Source organism: Pongo pygmaeus, chromosome 16 (assembly GCF_028885625.2).
Source record: "Pongo pygmaeus isolate AG05252 chromosome 16, NHGRI_mPonPyg2-v2.0_pri, whole genome shotgun sequence".
In the NCBI taxonomy this organism is placed as follows: Eukaryota; Metazoa; Chordata; class Mammalia; order Primates; family Hominidae; genus Pongo; species Pongo pygmaeus.
Window position 1 is genome coordinate 47,756,837 of NC_072389.2, and position 16,939 is coordinate 47,773,775.

Sequence of the window (16,939 nt, forward strand, 5' to 3'; positions counted from 1 at the left end):
GGGACTGCATTCGAGCGCCACCACACCCAGCTAATTTTTGTATTTTTAGTAGAGACAGGGTTTCACCATGTTGGCCAGGCTGGTCTCGAACTCCTGACTTCATAATCTGCGTGCCTCGGCCTCCCAAAGTGCTGGCATTACAGGTGTGAACCACCGCACCTGGCCAAGATCCAGTCATTTTAAAGACAGCAGAGTTGGATAACCAATCTGATTCTTTGTTTATAGACTATGCTTAAATTAAAAATCATTCACATGATCATTTTTAAACAATTCATTTGCATTTTATGCCCTTATATCTAATTGTGGAGAGAAGAATTCTCATAAGTGTAAAGACTTTTTTCAAATATTGCCTCTTAATGTTGGGAAGGAGGTTGGAATGCATATATATCCCTTAATAGACCAGAACCCAAGGTCATGTCCCAGTCCACTCCTCTTTTTGTGCTGTCAGAAACATAGTATCTCATTAGTTACTTTGGAATTTCAACCCTCTCTCTTGCACCTGTTCCACAATCCGAAATTCTAATAAAAGCCTCACTTCTATTACTTCTGTTAATATTTGTGGTTATTAACTTTCTGATAAACTAATATATTGCTTTTGTTTTATTTACTAGCACTTACTCTGCTCTAGAATTTTGCCTGGGACCTTTCTTATTATTAACAAAGAATACATGTGAATATTTATTTTAAAAATGTATATCCTACCTTGTTCCAAGAAAAATTTAACATGGCTTCTTAATAAATAAATGGGTTAATTAATAAAAATAGCATAGAAACATAATTATGATAACTTAAAGTGGTACCATGAAACACACTTGGAGAACTAGCTCTTCACTGTTCATAAATTTGCCTTTGCAATGCCTCTCACAAAAAAAAAGTAGTAGTATCCTTTCTGTAATATTAATGATAAAGTCTAAGATTCAATTCTAGGTTTGCCGAAAATGAATCCTCACATGCCTATTAAGAAAGAAGTCACTTTTTTCATAAAATCTCTTCCCTACCTTTTTAATTTTTGCAATTTTAAAACTTCCTTATTAATGTAAAATGTAGAATAAATCAGAGACCAATGTTTGAGCAACATACTATTTCGTTTTTGTTTATAGAAAAGTGAAAACTAAAATTGAATGAAAGCTTGACTTTAGCCAAATAATCAAGAAAAGTTTTGTGTCACTTTTCCGTAACAGCCATTTTTTTTTTTCCTGTGATAGCCACTTTTTCTTTCTTTTTAAGACACTTAGACTTATGATTTTTTTTTTTGAGATGGAGTGTCTCGCTCTGTCGCCCAGGCTGGAGTGCAGTGGTGTGATCTCGGCTCACTGCAACCTCCGCCTCCTGGGTTCAAGCGATTCTCCTGCGTCAGCCTCCCCAGTAGCTGGGATTATAGGCACGTGCTGCCACACCCAGCTAATTTTTGTATTTTTAGTAGAGATGGGGTTTCACCATGTTGCCCAGGCTGGTCTTGAACTCCTGACCTCAGGTGATCCACCCACCCAAAGTGCTGGGATTACCGGTGTGAGCTACTGTGCCCGGCCTTGATCGTTTTTTTTAAGAGGAAACTCTTAAATGAAAAACTCCTACACTACAGGATTTATGAATAACCGCTTGTGTGGTCAAGGTAGTTATTTGTCTGCTGATTGTCCAATTTGGAAATTATTGATGCCTTTCTTTCCTGATGGCTGGTTTGTTTGTAAGAAACCATTGTTTAAAATTTCATGGAAAATTCTAATAAAAACTGATTAGCTGGAACTACGCTGGTTCAAATTCAGTCTTCTTATTTTAAAATTTTATTTATTTATTTATTTTTTTAAGATTAGGTCTCACTCTGTCACCCAGGCTGGAGTGCAGTGGCACTATCATGGCTCACTGCAGCCTCAACCTTCTGGGCTCAAGCAGTCCTCCCACCTCAGCCTCTCAAGTAGTTGGGACCGCAGGCGTGTGCCACCACACCCAGCTAATGTTTGTATTTTTTTATAGAGATGGCATTTTGAGGCAGGGAGCAGTGGCTCACGAGCCTGTAGTCCCAGCACTTTGGGAGGCCGAGGTGGATGGATCACTTGAGGTCAGGAGTTTGAGAGATGGGTTTTTGCCGTGTTGGCCTGGCTGATCTTAAACTCCTGAGCTCAAGCGATCCGCCCGCCTTGGCTTCCCAAATTGCTGGGAGTACAGGCATGAGCCACTGCACCCAGCATCAGTCTTCTTAGTCTGTCATCCCTTGTCAACCTCTGAGATGCCTTCAAGGAACCTCTTAAGGTATCCCTGAACACCTTTTCTAAGGGATCTTTTTTTAAGTAATGTGCATTAACCTCTTTTCTAGATAGTGCTGGATACACTAGGAAGAGAAAAGCAAAACGATAGTGCCAGAGGCTAAGGGAACCTGAAAAATCAAATAGTTGCCTTTTGCTACTTGCTAACAGCCTAATGAAGATTTGGTAGAAGTAGTATTTGGACCTTTTTAAAATTTTTTTTTAGTGTCAGTGGGTTTACATAATTCATCTATTTCCTATTCCATATTGCCATGGAGCATAGTATAGATCATCTAGACTTAGCTGTATGCAGCTTTTCTACTAGAGTTATTAGTGTCATCCTCAAGGTAACAGGCACTAATAATTAGAACTCTCCTTCTTCTTTTTTTTTGGTATCTCCCTACACTCCTGACTCTTACATAGAACAAAGAACTTTGAGTCTGGCAAGGCTTATAAGACAACATGGGGAGATGGTGGAGAAAACTCACCTTGCAATGTAGTATCTAAACAGCCAGGCCTGGTGACAAATGGTCAGCCTCAGCAACCAACGACAGGAGCAGCCAGTGGTGGATACATTAAACGGTATGCCAACTCCTCTTGATACTCCTGTACCTTTCTTAATGAGTGGTTCACTTAGGAGATGAGTTTAGCAGTACATGACCCCTAACTAATAAAACAAATAAAAATTTTATTTATTCCATTTTTAAAATGCATTTAAAAATCTGCCCACTGACAAAATGTGGGTTTTTTTTGTTTGTTTGTTGTTTTGTTTTGAGACAGAGTCTTGTTGTGTTGCCCAGGCTGGAGTGCAGTGGCGCGATCTCAGCTCACTGCAACCTCCGCCTCCCAGGTTCAAGTTATTCTCCTGCCTCAGCCTCCCGAGTAGCTGGGACTACAGGCGTGTGCCACCACGCCCAGCTAATTTTTGTATTTTTAGTAGAGACAGGGTTTCACCCTGTTGACCAGGCTGGTCTTGGACTCCTGACCTCAGGTGATCCACCTGCCTCGGCCTCCCAAAGTGCTGGGATTACAGGTATAAGCTACCACACCTGGACAGACAAAATGTTGACTGTGGTGGTTGACCTTGGGTGATGGAATTAACTTTTCTTTATACTTTTCTGTACTTTCCAAATTATTGAACTAGACATATTTTACTTTTATATATAGAAAAAAATATGTTTTAAAATGTGTCATCTAGAACAAGGGTCAGCTAGATTCCTATAAAAAGATCTGTAATGAGCCAGAGAGTAATATTTCAGACTTTTCAGGCCATACAGTCCCTTGCAATTACTCAACTCTGTTGTAGGGTTAAAGCAGGGCATAAACAATATGTAAACAAATGAGCACAGCTGTGTTTGAATAACACTTGATTTACAAAATCAGATGGTGGCCAGATTTGGTCCTCGGGCCATAGTTTTCCAACCTCTCTTTTAGGGCGGTGTTTCTTTAGATAGACTTAACTGTGCATTAGAACCACTTGAGGGGCTATTAAACTGTAGGTTTCTGGGATGCACTTAAAAGTTTCTGATTGAGTAGGTCTGGAGTGCAGTATGAGAATTAGCATGTTCTCATGTCTAACAGCTTCCCAGGTGATGCTGGGAATTACGCTTTGAGAAACACTGTTTTACAGTTGTTTCTTTCTTTTCTTACATGGCTTTAAGACACTGCTCTCTTTGATGAGTCTTCCAGTTTTTATTATGGAATGTTTCCTAAGAATGGTAACCTATATTCCTTTGGATCTTATACTTGCTGAGAGTCATTTTGGTTACTTATTTTTGTGAAAAGTAAATCCAGACTTTATTTAAATTCAACAAAACCTATGGAATTAACTGTCTTCTTGTGATAGCATAACTAATGATGCCAGAGAAGATGAAATGGAAGAGAACCTGACTCAAGTGGGCAGTATCCTGGGAAATCTAAAAGACATGGCCCTGAACATAGGCAATGAGATTGATGCTCAAAATCCACAAATAAAACGAATCACAGACAAGGTAAAAGCTTTTTATTGCCACAAGAAAATGAGACACCCAGTTCAGTGTATCAGTAATAGACATCTGTGCTAGATACTGTGGGGGACACGGTAGAATAAGCTCCTGTCCTCATAGGTCTTAGTTCTGATGAGGTGGTGGTTCTAACACATAAAACAAGAGCCAAGTCCTCCCCGTCATGGCAGTTGGTGCATTCTGAAACCAGAGTTTTGGAATGTAGTAGTTTTACTTAAACCTTCACACATGAAGCTTAGTGTCTACTTTAGCTTTTGAGTGTGTTTTTTTCTCTCCCAAATGAGTAAGTTTTATTTTGTTAACTAATTTTTTAATTGAGAATGGGGTCTTGCTCTGTTGCCTAGGGTAGTGCAGTGGTACAATCACAGCTCACTGCAGCCTACCTCCTAGGCTAAAGCATTCCTCCTACATCAGCCTATTTTGTTAACTAAAAATAAATTAAGTTCCTGAATCCTCTTCTCATGAAAGAGTCCGTAGGTGAAAATCTGTTCTGCAGAATAGTTCTTATGGAGTGGACACACGAAATAGTCATGTGAGTGAAAGAAAGTTGTGATTTTTTTTTTCCCCCTTAACTTTACATGATATAAAGATAGTGAAAGTGAAATTGTTTTCAGTATTTTGATGTGTCACATGTAAAGTCATACCTTGGCCAGCCATGGTAGCTCACGCCTGTAATCTCAACACTTTGAGAGGCGGAGGCAGGATTGCTTGAGCTCAGGAGTTTGAGACCAGAGCAAGACCTCGACTCTACTAAAAAAATTTAAAAATTGACCAGGCATGGTGGCATGTGCCTGTTGTCCCAGTTACTCGGGAGGCTGAGGCAGAAGGACTGCTTGAGTGTAGGAGTTGAAGGCTGTAGTGAGCTGTGATTGCACCATTGCATTCCATCCTGGGCAACAGAGTGAGACCCTGTCTCAAAAAGAAAGAAAAAAAAGAAAGCCATACGTGATTAAAATCTCAGTGAACTTTAAAGTTTAGGGTGAGTTTTTAAGCTTGGGTCTCTGTTAAATCACTTTTGATGGATTTAATTAAAACAGTGGTTCACAAGATGCTTTAAATGCTGCAGTCTGGGTTTAGGCTACATTTACCTGTCATTTTAATTCAGATGTTGGTGAGGATGGTAATAGATTCGTTCCAAAGATCTTTGGAAAGGTTATTTCAGTCTCTCCAGGTTAGACTTAGGGTGTCTGAATCCAGATGACATTCTATGATTCAGTTCAGAGGACTCACACAAGGTCCAGATCTTTAACAGAGAAGAGCACTCTTTCATATTTCATTGCATCAAAAAATGCCATTGATTACAGGATGCATCCCAGTTTCAGGCATGTTAAACTATGAAAAAATGTGTTATAGAATTTATGAAATATTGGCAAGGTCTTATATGTTACACCTTTGTCATGTTTATATACCAGGGGTTTTCCAAATGAATTTCATATTCTGTTACTTCTTGCCCAACATGAGTTTTGTAATGTAACTTCACGTGGTTTCTTGGATTTTCTCAGTGTGTCAGTTACTCCAAGTGTAAAAAGTTTAATTTTTGTTAGAGTTACTTACCTTGCAAAGCTGATATCTTTCTTGTTTTTCAGGCCGACACCAACAAAGATCGTATTGATATTGCCAATGCCAGAGCAAAGAAACTTATTGACAGCTAAAGCTACTGCTGTTCTTCTTTATCATTTATTCACTTCCGTAGCTCCTCCTTGAAAGTTATTACCTTTTCAGAGTTTAAATTTTCAGTTCCACGCTCTTCTAATTGGGAGATAATATGGAAGAAGGGCCAGAGCAGTCACAGCCCTCCTCCTTTTTTGTTTTCTGTTGAGGGCCGACTGCTGCTCTGCCTTCCTTCTAGTATTTTCTTTCTCAATTCATACCCTTAGATTGGTTTTCATATGTCATGTATAGTGTTTTCATCCTCCTCATATACTTGAGCAGGTTCTTTTGCTTTCAAGATTTGGAAGCATTGCCAAAGACAGCCATGAAGAAGGAAGCTGTAGAGGTGTTTGTTGTTGTTTATTTTTGCTTTTGTGGTAGAGGGTGGGACAAGAGATAAGAGGTTGTTACCTCAGTAAAAACCTTCAGGCCACAAAGCAAAAAGTTGCATAGCCACAGCGAAGATCTAGTTGGATATAGTTTTTGATTTAAATTGCAGTTATAGCCAATTTAGGCTAATGCTTGGTTTTGGAGCTTTTATACACAATGTTTTTGATAGGCATCACAGTTTTGCAACCTCTGCTCCAAAGAGAAAAGTAGAATGAGTTTTCTTTCTTTCTTTCTTTTTTTTTTTTTTTTTTTTTGGAGTCAGAGTCTCGCTCTGTTGTCCAGGCTAGAGTGCAATGGCGCGATCTGGGCTCACTGCAACCTCCGCCTCCCTGGTTCAAGCGATTCTCCTGCCTTGCCTCCTGAGTAGCTGGGATTACAGGCATGCACCACCATGCTTGGCTAATTTTTGTATTTTTAGTAGAGACAGGGTTTCACCATGTCAGGCTGGTCTTGAACTCCTGACCTCGTGATCCACCCACCTTGGCCTCCCAAAGTACTGGGATTACAGGCGTGAGCCACCGTGCCCGGCCGAGTTTTCTTAAAGTGAGCTTAATTTCTGAACTCTTAGTGATTCATATATGTACATAAATCTGTGATCCCATTTCTTATTGCACCATTCAGGAACACTTTGTATAAATGAGTGGCTTTTTATTTCATATTATTAGTAGTATCATGGTTTCATTACAGGCCTATTAACCTCATACATTGTCATTAGTCTTTGAAGAAAAAATATGTAAATATATATGTGTAACATGAGAATTTCTCTCTAAAGCAGGGCTTAAAATTTTTTGGAAAAGTTTGACAAAGTATACCACATAAATTCAGATTTACCTCAATGCTAAGAATTATGTTTAGTTAGGAAAAAGGAAAGTCATTTTGACCTCAGGTAAAAAAATAGATTGCTTTGAGCTTTATGTAGCTTTAGACTTTAAAAAGTTAGAATTTATTCTGTTACTAAAAATTATTTGAAAAAATTATGCCTCTGGTTTAATTATTGGTGATTACACACTGTCTTTCTCTTACCCTTGTGTATTGAACTATGTCCATAATCAAGTTGATGTGGATCCTGAAAAGTGTTACGAAAATCTGATTGGTATTTGTCACATTTATTTTAAAATTAGCATCTGAACACTTCAAAGCTGTCAGTGTGTATTGGTTTCACCAATAACCACTGCTTGATCCTTACAATTAAATTTTTTAACTAACTAATGGTATTGTTCTTTCAAATAGGTAACATGTTTCTATGACTGTTATTTGGGGGAAAATAGTTTCATCAGCTCTCATTTAACAAATTAATAAAGCAAAGATCCATACATCAAGAAACACTACAACAGGAAGCTGCCTTTAGCATCTTTCCAGTATTTATTGAAGATATTGATAGGACTTAAACTTACCTTGCTAAAATTTGTTGTGAGGTTCATTTTAATCATTACTAGTCTTACTCACTTGAGCTTAAATACACTAGTGACTGGAAGGGTAATGGTTCTGTGTGAGAACTACAACTCACTGGAGAAGATACAGTTAAGGTGGGAGCTTTCAAAGGCTAAAGAGGAAAATATTTAAATAAAGTGAGATGCAACTACACCCTCTGTAATAGAAATGCTCCTTGTCAAAATGAGTGGTTTGGCAGGTGATGGTAAATATGTAAAGTAAGAAGGTGTAAAACGGAGGATTGTGCTTTATCTAAATGCCTTTCCTAAAACCATTTACTTAAAAAAAAATTTCGGCACTGTTCTGGATAAAGGAAATAGTTCTGAGAATACCAGCATGCTACACTCACAGTATAATTGGTTAGAAGCATGGGCTGAGGCATTTTCTGAATTTTCACTCTAGCTGAAGTGACTGTAAGGTCATTTCTGTCCCTTAATTTGTCTGTAAATGCAGATTAATATAAGCATACCTCAGATACTTAGGGTTCAGTTCTAGACCACTACCATAAAGCTAGTATTGCAATAAAGTGAGACACATGAATTTTTGGTTTCTCAATGCATATAAAAGTTCTGTTTACACTATTCTGTAGTCTATTAAATGTGCAATAGCATTATGTCTTTAAAAAGCAATGTATATACCTTAATTAAAAATACTTTACCATGGGCCAGGCGTGGTGGCTCACGCCTATAATCCTAGCACTTTGGAAGGCCAAGGCGGATGGATCACTTGAGGTCAGGAGTTTGAGACCAGCCTGGCCAACATGGTGAAACCACATCTCTACTAAAAATACAGTTAGCTGGGTGTGGTGGCATGTGCCTGTAATTCCTCTACTGAAGTCTCTTTTTTGTTTGTTTTGTTTTGTTTTTTTGAGATGAAGTCTCGCTCTGTCGTCCAGGCTGGAGTGCAGTGGCGTGATCTGGGCTCACTGCAACCTCCACCTCTTGGGTTCAAGCGATTCTCCTGCCTCAGCTTCCTGAGTAGCTGGTATTACCGGCAGACACCACCGTGCCCAGCTAATTTTTGTATTTTTAGTAGAGACAGGGTTTCACCACATTGGTCAGGCTGGTCTCAAACTCCTGACCTTGTGATCCACCCGCCTCAGCCTCCGAAAGTGCTGGGGTTACAGGCGTGAGCCACCACACCCGGCCTCCTCCACTGAAGTCTTGAAACGCCCAGTCATCCATGAGGGTTGGAATCAACTTCTTCCAAACCCCTGTTAATGTTGGTATCTTGACCTCCTTTCATGAATCATGAATGTCCTTAATGGCATCCTTTCCAGAGGGTTTTCAGTTTACTTTGCCCATATCCATGAGAGGAATCACTACGGCAGCTATACCTTTATGAAATTTATTTCTTAAGCAATAAGACTTGAAAGCTGAAATGACTCTTTGATCCAAGGGCTGTAGAATGGATATGTTAGCAAGCATGAAAACAACACAATATTAATCTTGTACATCTTCATCAGAGCTCTTGGGTGACCATATGCTCTGATGCTCACTATCAATAAGCAGTAAGATTTTGAAAAGAATACTTTTTTTCTGAGCAGTACTTCTCAACAGTGGGTTTAAAATATTCAGTAAATCATGCTGTAAACAGATGTGTTATCATCCAGGTTTCATTGTTCCATTTATAGAGCACAGGTAGAGTAGACTTAGCATGATTCTTAAGGCCTCTATATTTTCAAAATGGTAAATGAGCAGTGCCTTCAGCTTGAAGTCACCAGCTCTATTAGCCTCTAACAAGACAGTCAGCCTGTCTTTTGAAACAAGCTAGGCATTGACTTCTCTCTAGCTATGGGAGTCCTAAACGGTGTCATTTTCCAGTAGAAGGCAGTGTCATCTACATTGAAAAATCTATTGTTTACTGTAACCACCATCATCAATTATCTGGATAACTTGCTGCAGCTTCTCCATCAGCACTTGCTGCTTTATCTTACACTTTTATGTTAACAGATACAGCTTCTTCCCTTAAACCTCATGAACCAACCTCGGCTAACTTCCAACTTTTCTTCTGCAGCTTCCTCACCTCTCAGCCTTTATAGCATTGAAGGGAGTTAGGGCCTTGTGTTTACTGGAGTAGCACTTTTAACTTCCTTCAAGAACTTCTTTGCATTCACCACTTGGTTAACTGGCATAAGAGGCCTAGCCTTTAGCCTGTCTTGGCCTTTTTTTTTTTTTTTTTGAGGCAGAGTCTTGCTCTGTCGTCGAGGCTGGAGTACAATCTCAGCTCACTGCAGATCTCAGCTCACTGCAACCTCTGTCTCCTGAGTAGCTAGGATTGCAGTTGTGTGCCACCATGTCTGGCTAGTTTTTGTATTTTTAGTAGAGACAGGGTTTTGCCATGTTGGGGAGGCTGGTTCGAACTCCTGACCTCAGGTGATCCGCCCGCCTCGGCCTCCCAAAGTGCAGGGATTACAGGTGTGAGCCAACGTGCCTGGCTATGACTCTTCTTTTCACTTGAACTTAAAGGCCATTGCAGGGCTATATATTGGCCTAATTTCAATATTCTGTCTCAGATTAGGGAGGCCCAAGGAGAGGAGAGTGATAAGGAATGGCTAGTTGTTGGAGCAGTCAGAACACACATTTATCAATTAAGTCTGCCATCTTATGGCTTGGGCAAGAAGACGAGAGCGTTTCTACAAAAAAATTTTAAAATTAGCCAGGTGTGGTGGTGCATATCTGTAGTCCCAGCTACTCAGGAGGCTGAGATGGGATGATCGCTCGAGCCTAGGGGGTTGAGGCTGCAGCGAGCCATGATTGCGCCACTACACTCCAGCACGGGTGACAGAGCGAGACCCTGTCAAAAAAGTTTGCCATCTTATATTGGCATGGTTTGTGGCATCCCAAAAGAGTTAAAATAGTACCATCAGTGATCATAGATCACCATAACACATATCATAATAATGAAAAAGTTTGAAATATTGTGAGAATTTTCAAAATGTGAGACAGATGAAGTGAGCACATGCTGTTGGAAAGATGGCACTGATAGACTTGCTCGATGTAGGGTTGCCACAAACTGTCTATTTGTGAAAAAACTTAATGGAGTGCAGTAAAATGAGGTATGCCTATAATTCCTACATAGCATTGTATTGCATAGAGTGGTAACACAGGTAAAGCACTTAGAACAGTTCACAGTTCCTGGCTAATGTAAGAGCTTAATAAGCAATAGCTGCTATTCTCTCTAAAGGGGACCTCTTTCTGGTCAAGCATCTCTGTGAATTTGATGAAAGACAACATAGCCTCTCCCCAGACAAACAGGCACACAAATGCGAATCATGCATAAGTGAGGTCCATAAATGGACGTCTTGAAAGCCCGTCCATGGAACCCAGGTTGAAACTTTCCCACAGCTTCTGCTATAGAGAAAAAAGAGAGGTGAGGCCATAGAAATTAGACTCCATCATGCATTAGAAATGGCTGTTCACTTAAAGCCCTTTCTGATTTTCTCCCATAACATTGTCTGGAAACTTGATTCACTTTTGAAAGGTAGTAAATGGTTAACACAAGCTCTGGAGTCTGACCACCTGGGATCAAATTTTGGTTCATTCATTTACTTCTAGTTGTGTGGCCTTGAGCATAATACTGACCTATAACTAAAGAGGTAAAAAATTGTATTCCCCACTGAGCTTGTTTTTTAATACTAAGCTCCCTCTTCAAGTTTCCAGTCTTATAACCATAATGATCTGTGTCCCCTATAGCCATGCCTATTTTTTTCCTTCAGTTTTAATTCATCTTTTGTTTCTATACTTCAACTCTAAATCTTTCCATTTCATGTGTGGATTATGAGTCTGTCCTTAACTTAAACATCTATGGCCCAGACATCCTGTACTCAGTTGCACTTAGAATTAGCTTTTTAAAGACATACACTCCCAGCTACTTGGGAGGCTGAGGCGGGAGGATCACTTGGGCTCAGGTGTTCAGGACTAGCCTGGCAGCATAGTGAGATCCCATCTCTCTCTCTCTGTGTCTCTCTCTCACACACACACACACACGGCCAAGAGGTATGTGAAAAAATTCTCAACATTGCTAATCATCATGGAAATGCAAATAAAACCTACAATGAGATGATCTCATTGCAGTTATCATGGCTATTATCAAAAGCGAGAAAATGCTGGAAAGGATGCTGAGAAAAGGGAACTCATTCCCACTTGGTGGCAATGTGAATGAGTGCAGCCACTATGGAAAACAAATATGGAGGCCTCTCAGAAAACTAAAAATGGAATTACCATACTATCCAGCAATCATACTACTGGGTATTTATTGAAAGGAAAGGAAATCAATATATTAAAGGGATACCTGCACTCCTATGGTTATTGCAGCACTATTCATGATAGCAAAGATAATGGAATCAACCTAAGGGTCCATCAACAGATGAATGGATAAAGAAAATGTTTATGTACACAGTGGAATACTATTCAGCCATAAAAAGAATGAAATCCTATTGTTTGCAGTGACATGAATACACTGGAGGTGAATCCAAGGAACTGGAGGTCATTGTGTTAAGTGAAATAATCCAGGCACAGAAAGTCAAATATTGCATGTTCTTCCTCATGTGAGCTAAAAAATTTATTTCATGGAGGTAGAGAGTAGAATGATAGTTACCAGAGGCTGGGTAGGGGGTGTACAGGGTGGGGCGATGAAAGAAGGTAGGTTAATGGGTAGATACAAACATACAGTTAGATAGAAGGAATAAGTTTTAATGCTTGATAGCACAGTAGGGTGACTATACTTAATGTAAATTTCAAAATGGCTAGAAGATTTGAAATGTTCCCCACACAAACAAATGATAAATGTTTGAGATAATAACATAAATATCCTGACTTGATCATTATACATTCTATGCATATCTCAGAATATCACAAGTACCCCATAAATATGAACAAATATATATCAAAAAAAATAGTAAAGTGAGAAAGGAAAAGAAAGTAGCTTATCTAAGTGCTATTTTCTTTAGGTCACTCTTACCAAAACTTTAGGTTATCCCAATTACATTCCTAATCAGATTTTATTTCTCAGATTGATATTCAAGTTTCTCATCTAGTCATTTAAAAATTTATTTTTTCCATAAAGTAAAAGCAAGTTTATTAAAAAAGTAAAGGAATAAAAGAATGGCTACTCCACAGGCAGAGCAGCCTATTTTTTATTATTTTTTTGGAGCCACAATCTCATATTGTTGCCCAGGCTGGCCTCAAACTCCTAGGTTCAAGTGATCCTCCAGCCTCAGGCCTCCTGCATAGCTGCGACTATAGATGCCTGCCTCTGCCTGGCTCCATTTTTTTATCCTTTTAATGTAGTGTCCACTCCAAGCCTTCTATTTCCGTACAACTTGTAAAATTCTACTTTCATGCCTTATAGATGAGATAAATGGCATGATTTACTGAGTGCTTACTCTGTCATGGCCACTATGCTAAGTTTTATATAATTTTTTGCAACATACCTGAGAGGTAGGAGCTATTCCCTATATTTACAAGTGAGACGAAATTGCTCAAATTCATAAAGCTAATAAATGACAGACTCCGTATTCAAACCTGGATCTTTCTGACTCCAGGGCCCATAATTTTAATATACTACATTGCCTTCCAAACCAAGCTGTAAAAAATTTGGGTGACTTGGGCCAGATGTGGTGGCTCACACCTGTAATCCCACCACTTTGGGAGGTAAGGCAGGATTGCTTGAGCCCAGGAGTTTGGGGCCAGCCTGGGGACAGGAAGACCCCGTCTCTCTAAAAAATTAAAAATTAGCTGAGTGTGGTGGCAGATAACCTGTAGCTCCAGCTACTCAAGAGGCTGAGGTGGGAGGAGATAGCTTGAGCCCAGGAGATCAAGGCATCTGTGAGCTGTGATCATGCCACTGCACTTCAGCCTGGGCAATAGAGCAAGACCCTGTCTCAAAAAATATATATAGGCTGGGTGTGGGGGCTAACACCTGTAATCCCAGCACTATGGGAAGCCGAGGCAGGGGGATCACCTGAGGCTAGGAGTCTGAGATAAGCCTGGCTAACATAGTGAAACCCCATCTTTACTAAAAATACAAAAATTAGCTGGGCGTGGTGGTGGGCGCCTGTAATCCCAGCCACTCGGGAGGCTGAGGCGGGAGAATTGCTAGAACTCAGGAGGTGGAGGTTGCAGTGAGCCGAGATTGTGCCACTGCATTCCAACCTGGGTGACACAGACAGCCTCTGTCTCAAAAAAAAAAAGTGACTTAAAAGCCAGGCAGTGGCTCACGCCTGTAATCTCAATACTTTGGGAGGCCAAGATGGGAGGATCACTTGAGTCCAGTTTAAGACTAGCCCAGGCAACACAGCAAGATCTGTCGTAAAAAAAAGAAAAAAAAAAAATCAGGTGACTTGGACTAGTGGCCAAATTCAAATCTGGGTCTTTAGACCACAAGCCAGTCTACTTGATTAGCTCATATTTAAATCTAAATCTTGTTTGCTGTAACTTTGGGCATATTACTGTATATAGCCCTTGCCCTCAAAGAGTTAGTCTATCATGAAAGATAAATATAGAATGTGAGAAGTGCTATAGTAACAGATGGGTGAGCAGTTAATTCGGCTTAGACGCAGGAAAGAGGCTTAGACATACAGAATGAGTATATTAATTAAGAGAGGGCAGGCTGGGCACGTTAGCTCACGCCTGTAATCCCAGCATTTTGGGAGGCCAAGGCAGGTGGATCAACTGAGGTCAGGAGTTTGAGACCAGCCTGACCAACATGGTGAAACCCCATCTCTACTAAAAATACAAAAATTAGCCAGGTATGGTGGCGCCTGCCTGTAATCCCAGCTACTCAGGAGGCTGAGGCAGGAGAATCACTTGAACCCGGGAGGCAGAGGTTGCAGTGAGCCAAGATCACGCCATTGTACTCCAGCGTGGGCAACAGAGTGAGCCTCTGGACAAAAAAAAAAAGGGCATTCCCAACTGAGTGAACAATACAGTTGGCCCTAAGTATCCATGGGTTCCACATCTGTGGATTCAACTGCAGATCAGAAATATTTGAGGGGGAAAATGCCTCAAAATTCCAAAAAACAAAACCTTAATTTAGCATGCATCAAATACTATGTTGAATCTATGCAAATGAAGTTCTGTGTAGGCATATTAGGTATTATAAGTATTCTAGAGATAATTTAAAGTATCAGGAAGATACTATGTCATTTTGTATAAGGGACTTCAGCATCATGGACTTGGTATCCATGGAGGTATTGAAACCAATCCTCCATGGACACTGAGGGACAAGCTGTATAAAGGGAGTCAGAGGAGACTGCACTGTGGGTTTAGACAGAATAATCTAATATGGGTGGGCAGGCAAATGAGAGTGAAGAAAGGGCAATAAGTCTAGGCCCAAGTTGTGAAGAGTGGTAGTTGCGGATTCTGATAAGAGTGTGGATTAAACTCCAATTAATAATTAAATGGGAACATTTAAACTGTTAAATGTATAAGTTCTGGCCAGGCGTGGTGGCTCACGCCTGTAATCCCAGCCCTTTGGGAGACCAAGGTGGGTGGATCACCTGAGGTCAAGAGTTAGAGACTAGCCTGGCCAACATGGTGAAATCCCATCTCTACTAAAAATACAAAAAATTAGCAGGGCGTGGTGGTGTGCGCCTGTAGTACCAGCTACTCAGGAGGCTGAGGCAGGAGAATTGCTTGAACCTGGGAGGCAGAGGTTGCAATGAGCCGAGATCGCACCACTGCACTCCAAGCCTGGGTGATGGAGTGAGACTCCGTCTCAAAAAAAAAAAAAAAAAATGTATAAGTTCTGATTTATTAGATGAGAAGTACTGATAAAACACTTATAGAAATGTTAATTGTTCAGTAGATCAATAAGATTAATAAACTAAACATTAAAATTTAGAAAAAACAAAACTCCTCAACTGATATGGATAAACTAGTACCCCTTTCAAAGTGAGAAATAGAAAATGACATATGGGAGGCTGGGTGTGTTGGCTCCCACCTGTAATCCCAGCACTTTGGGAGGCCGAGGTGGGTGGATCACTTGGGGCCAGGAGTTCAAGACCAGTCTGGCCAACACGGTGAAACCCTGTCTCTACTAAAAATACAAAAATGAGCTGGGTGTGGTGGTGCATGCCTGTAATCCCAATTACTCAGGAGAATGAGGCACGAGAATCAGTTGAACCTGGGAGGTGGAGGTTGCAGTGAGCCAAGATAGTGCCACTGTGCTCCAGCCTGGAATGAAATTCTGTCTCAAAAAAGAAAGTAACATATGGGAAAAAGAGTACACCTAGACCAGATTTACGTCAGAAAGATTTTGTCGTAGAGGTTAAATAGTAGGTTTGTGTGATCTCTTGACTTAATGGATAAGCTAGGTTTAACCATTATTGAGAACTGTTGATATATAGTTAGTAATAGCTTTGTGACTAAGATAAAATCAGAAAATGACCAAAATGATAGCTCTCTAAATGTTCATGTTAGTGGTAATCTGAAATCCTCTACCTTTGTACCTTCAGATACGTTTTTTTTTTTTTGAGATGGAGTCTGGCTCTGTTGCCCAGGCTGGAGTGCAGTGGCGCGATCTCCGCTCACTGCAAGCTCTGCCTCCCAGGTTCATGCCATTCTCCTGCCTCAGCCTCCCGTGTAGCTGAGACTACAGGCACCCGCCACTACGCCCGGCTAATTTTTTGTTATTTTTAGTAGTGACAGGGTTTCACCGTGTTAGCCAGGATGGTCTCGATCTCCTGACCTCGTGATCTGCCCGCCTCGGCCTCCCAAAGTGCTGGGATTACAGGCGTGAGCCAAGGTGCCCGGCCCTTTTCTTTTTTTTTTTTTGAGACGCAGTCTCACTCTGTCGCCCAAGCTGGAGTTCAATGGCACCCTCACTGCAAGCTCCGCCTTCCGGCTTCAAGCAATTCTCCTGCCTCAGCCTCCTGAGTATCTGGGATTACAGGCGCGTGCCACCACACCCAGCTAATTTTTGTATTTTTAGTAGAGACGGGGTATCACCACATTGGTCAGGCTGGTCTTGAACTCCTGACCTCGTGATCCACCCACCTCAGCCTCCCAAAGTGCTGGGATTACAGGCATGAGCCACCGCGCCCAACCTCAGATTCTCTTAATAAGCATAGTTCTAGTATCACAAAATGTTTATGTCACATGAAGGCATTTCACTACTCATACAATCTGAACATGAGCATGAAACATGTCTTCCTAATCTATTTATAGGTTAAAGTTCTCCTGTCCTCCTCCTTTAAAGGATTAACCTTGCTTCCAGCCAAAG

At 40.6% G+C, this 16,939-nt stretch overlaps 1 protein-coding gene across 5 annotated transcripts in view; it reads left to right on the forward strand.

Moving 5' to 3' along the window:
* SNAP23 (synaptosome associated protein 23) overlaps positions 1–7,489 on the forward strand; it is a 41,869-nt gene extending 34,380 nt beyond the window's left edge. For all 5 annotated transcript variants that reach the window (XM_063652145.1, XM_054452103.2, XM_054452098.2 and 2 more), the window contains 3 exons: positions 2,664–2,822; positions 4,087–4,231; positions 5,830–7,489. In XM_063652145.1, coding sequence (XP_063508215.1) covers positions 2,664–2,822; positions 4,087–4,231; positions 5,830–5,895 — 370 coding nt within the window. In that variant the 3' untranslated portion in view covers positions 5,896–7,489. The remainder of the gene's footprint in view (positions 1–2,663; positions 2,823–4,086; positions 4,232–5,829) is intronic.
* The last annotated feature ends 9,450 nt before the right edge of the window (positions 7,490–16,939 follow it).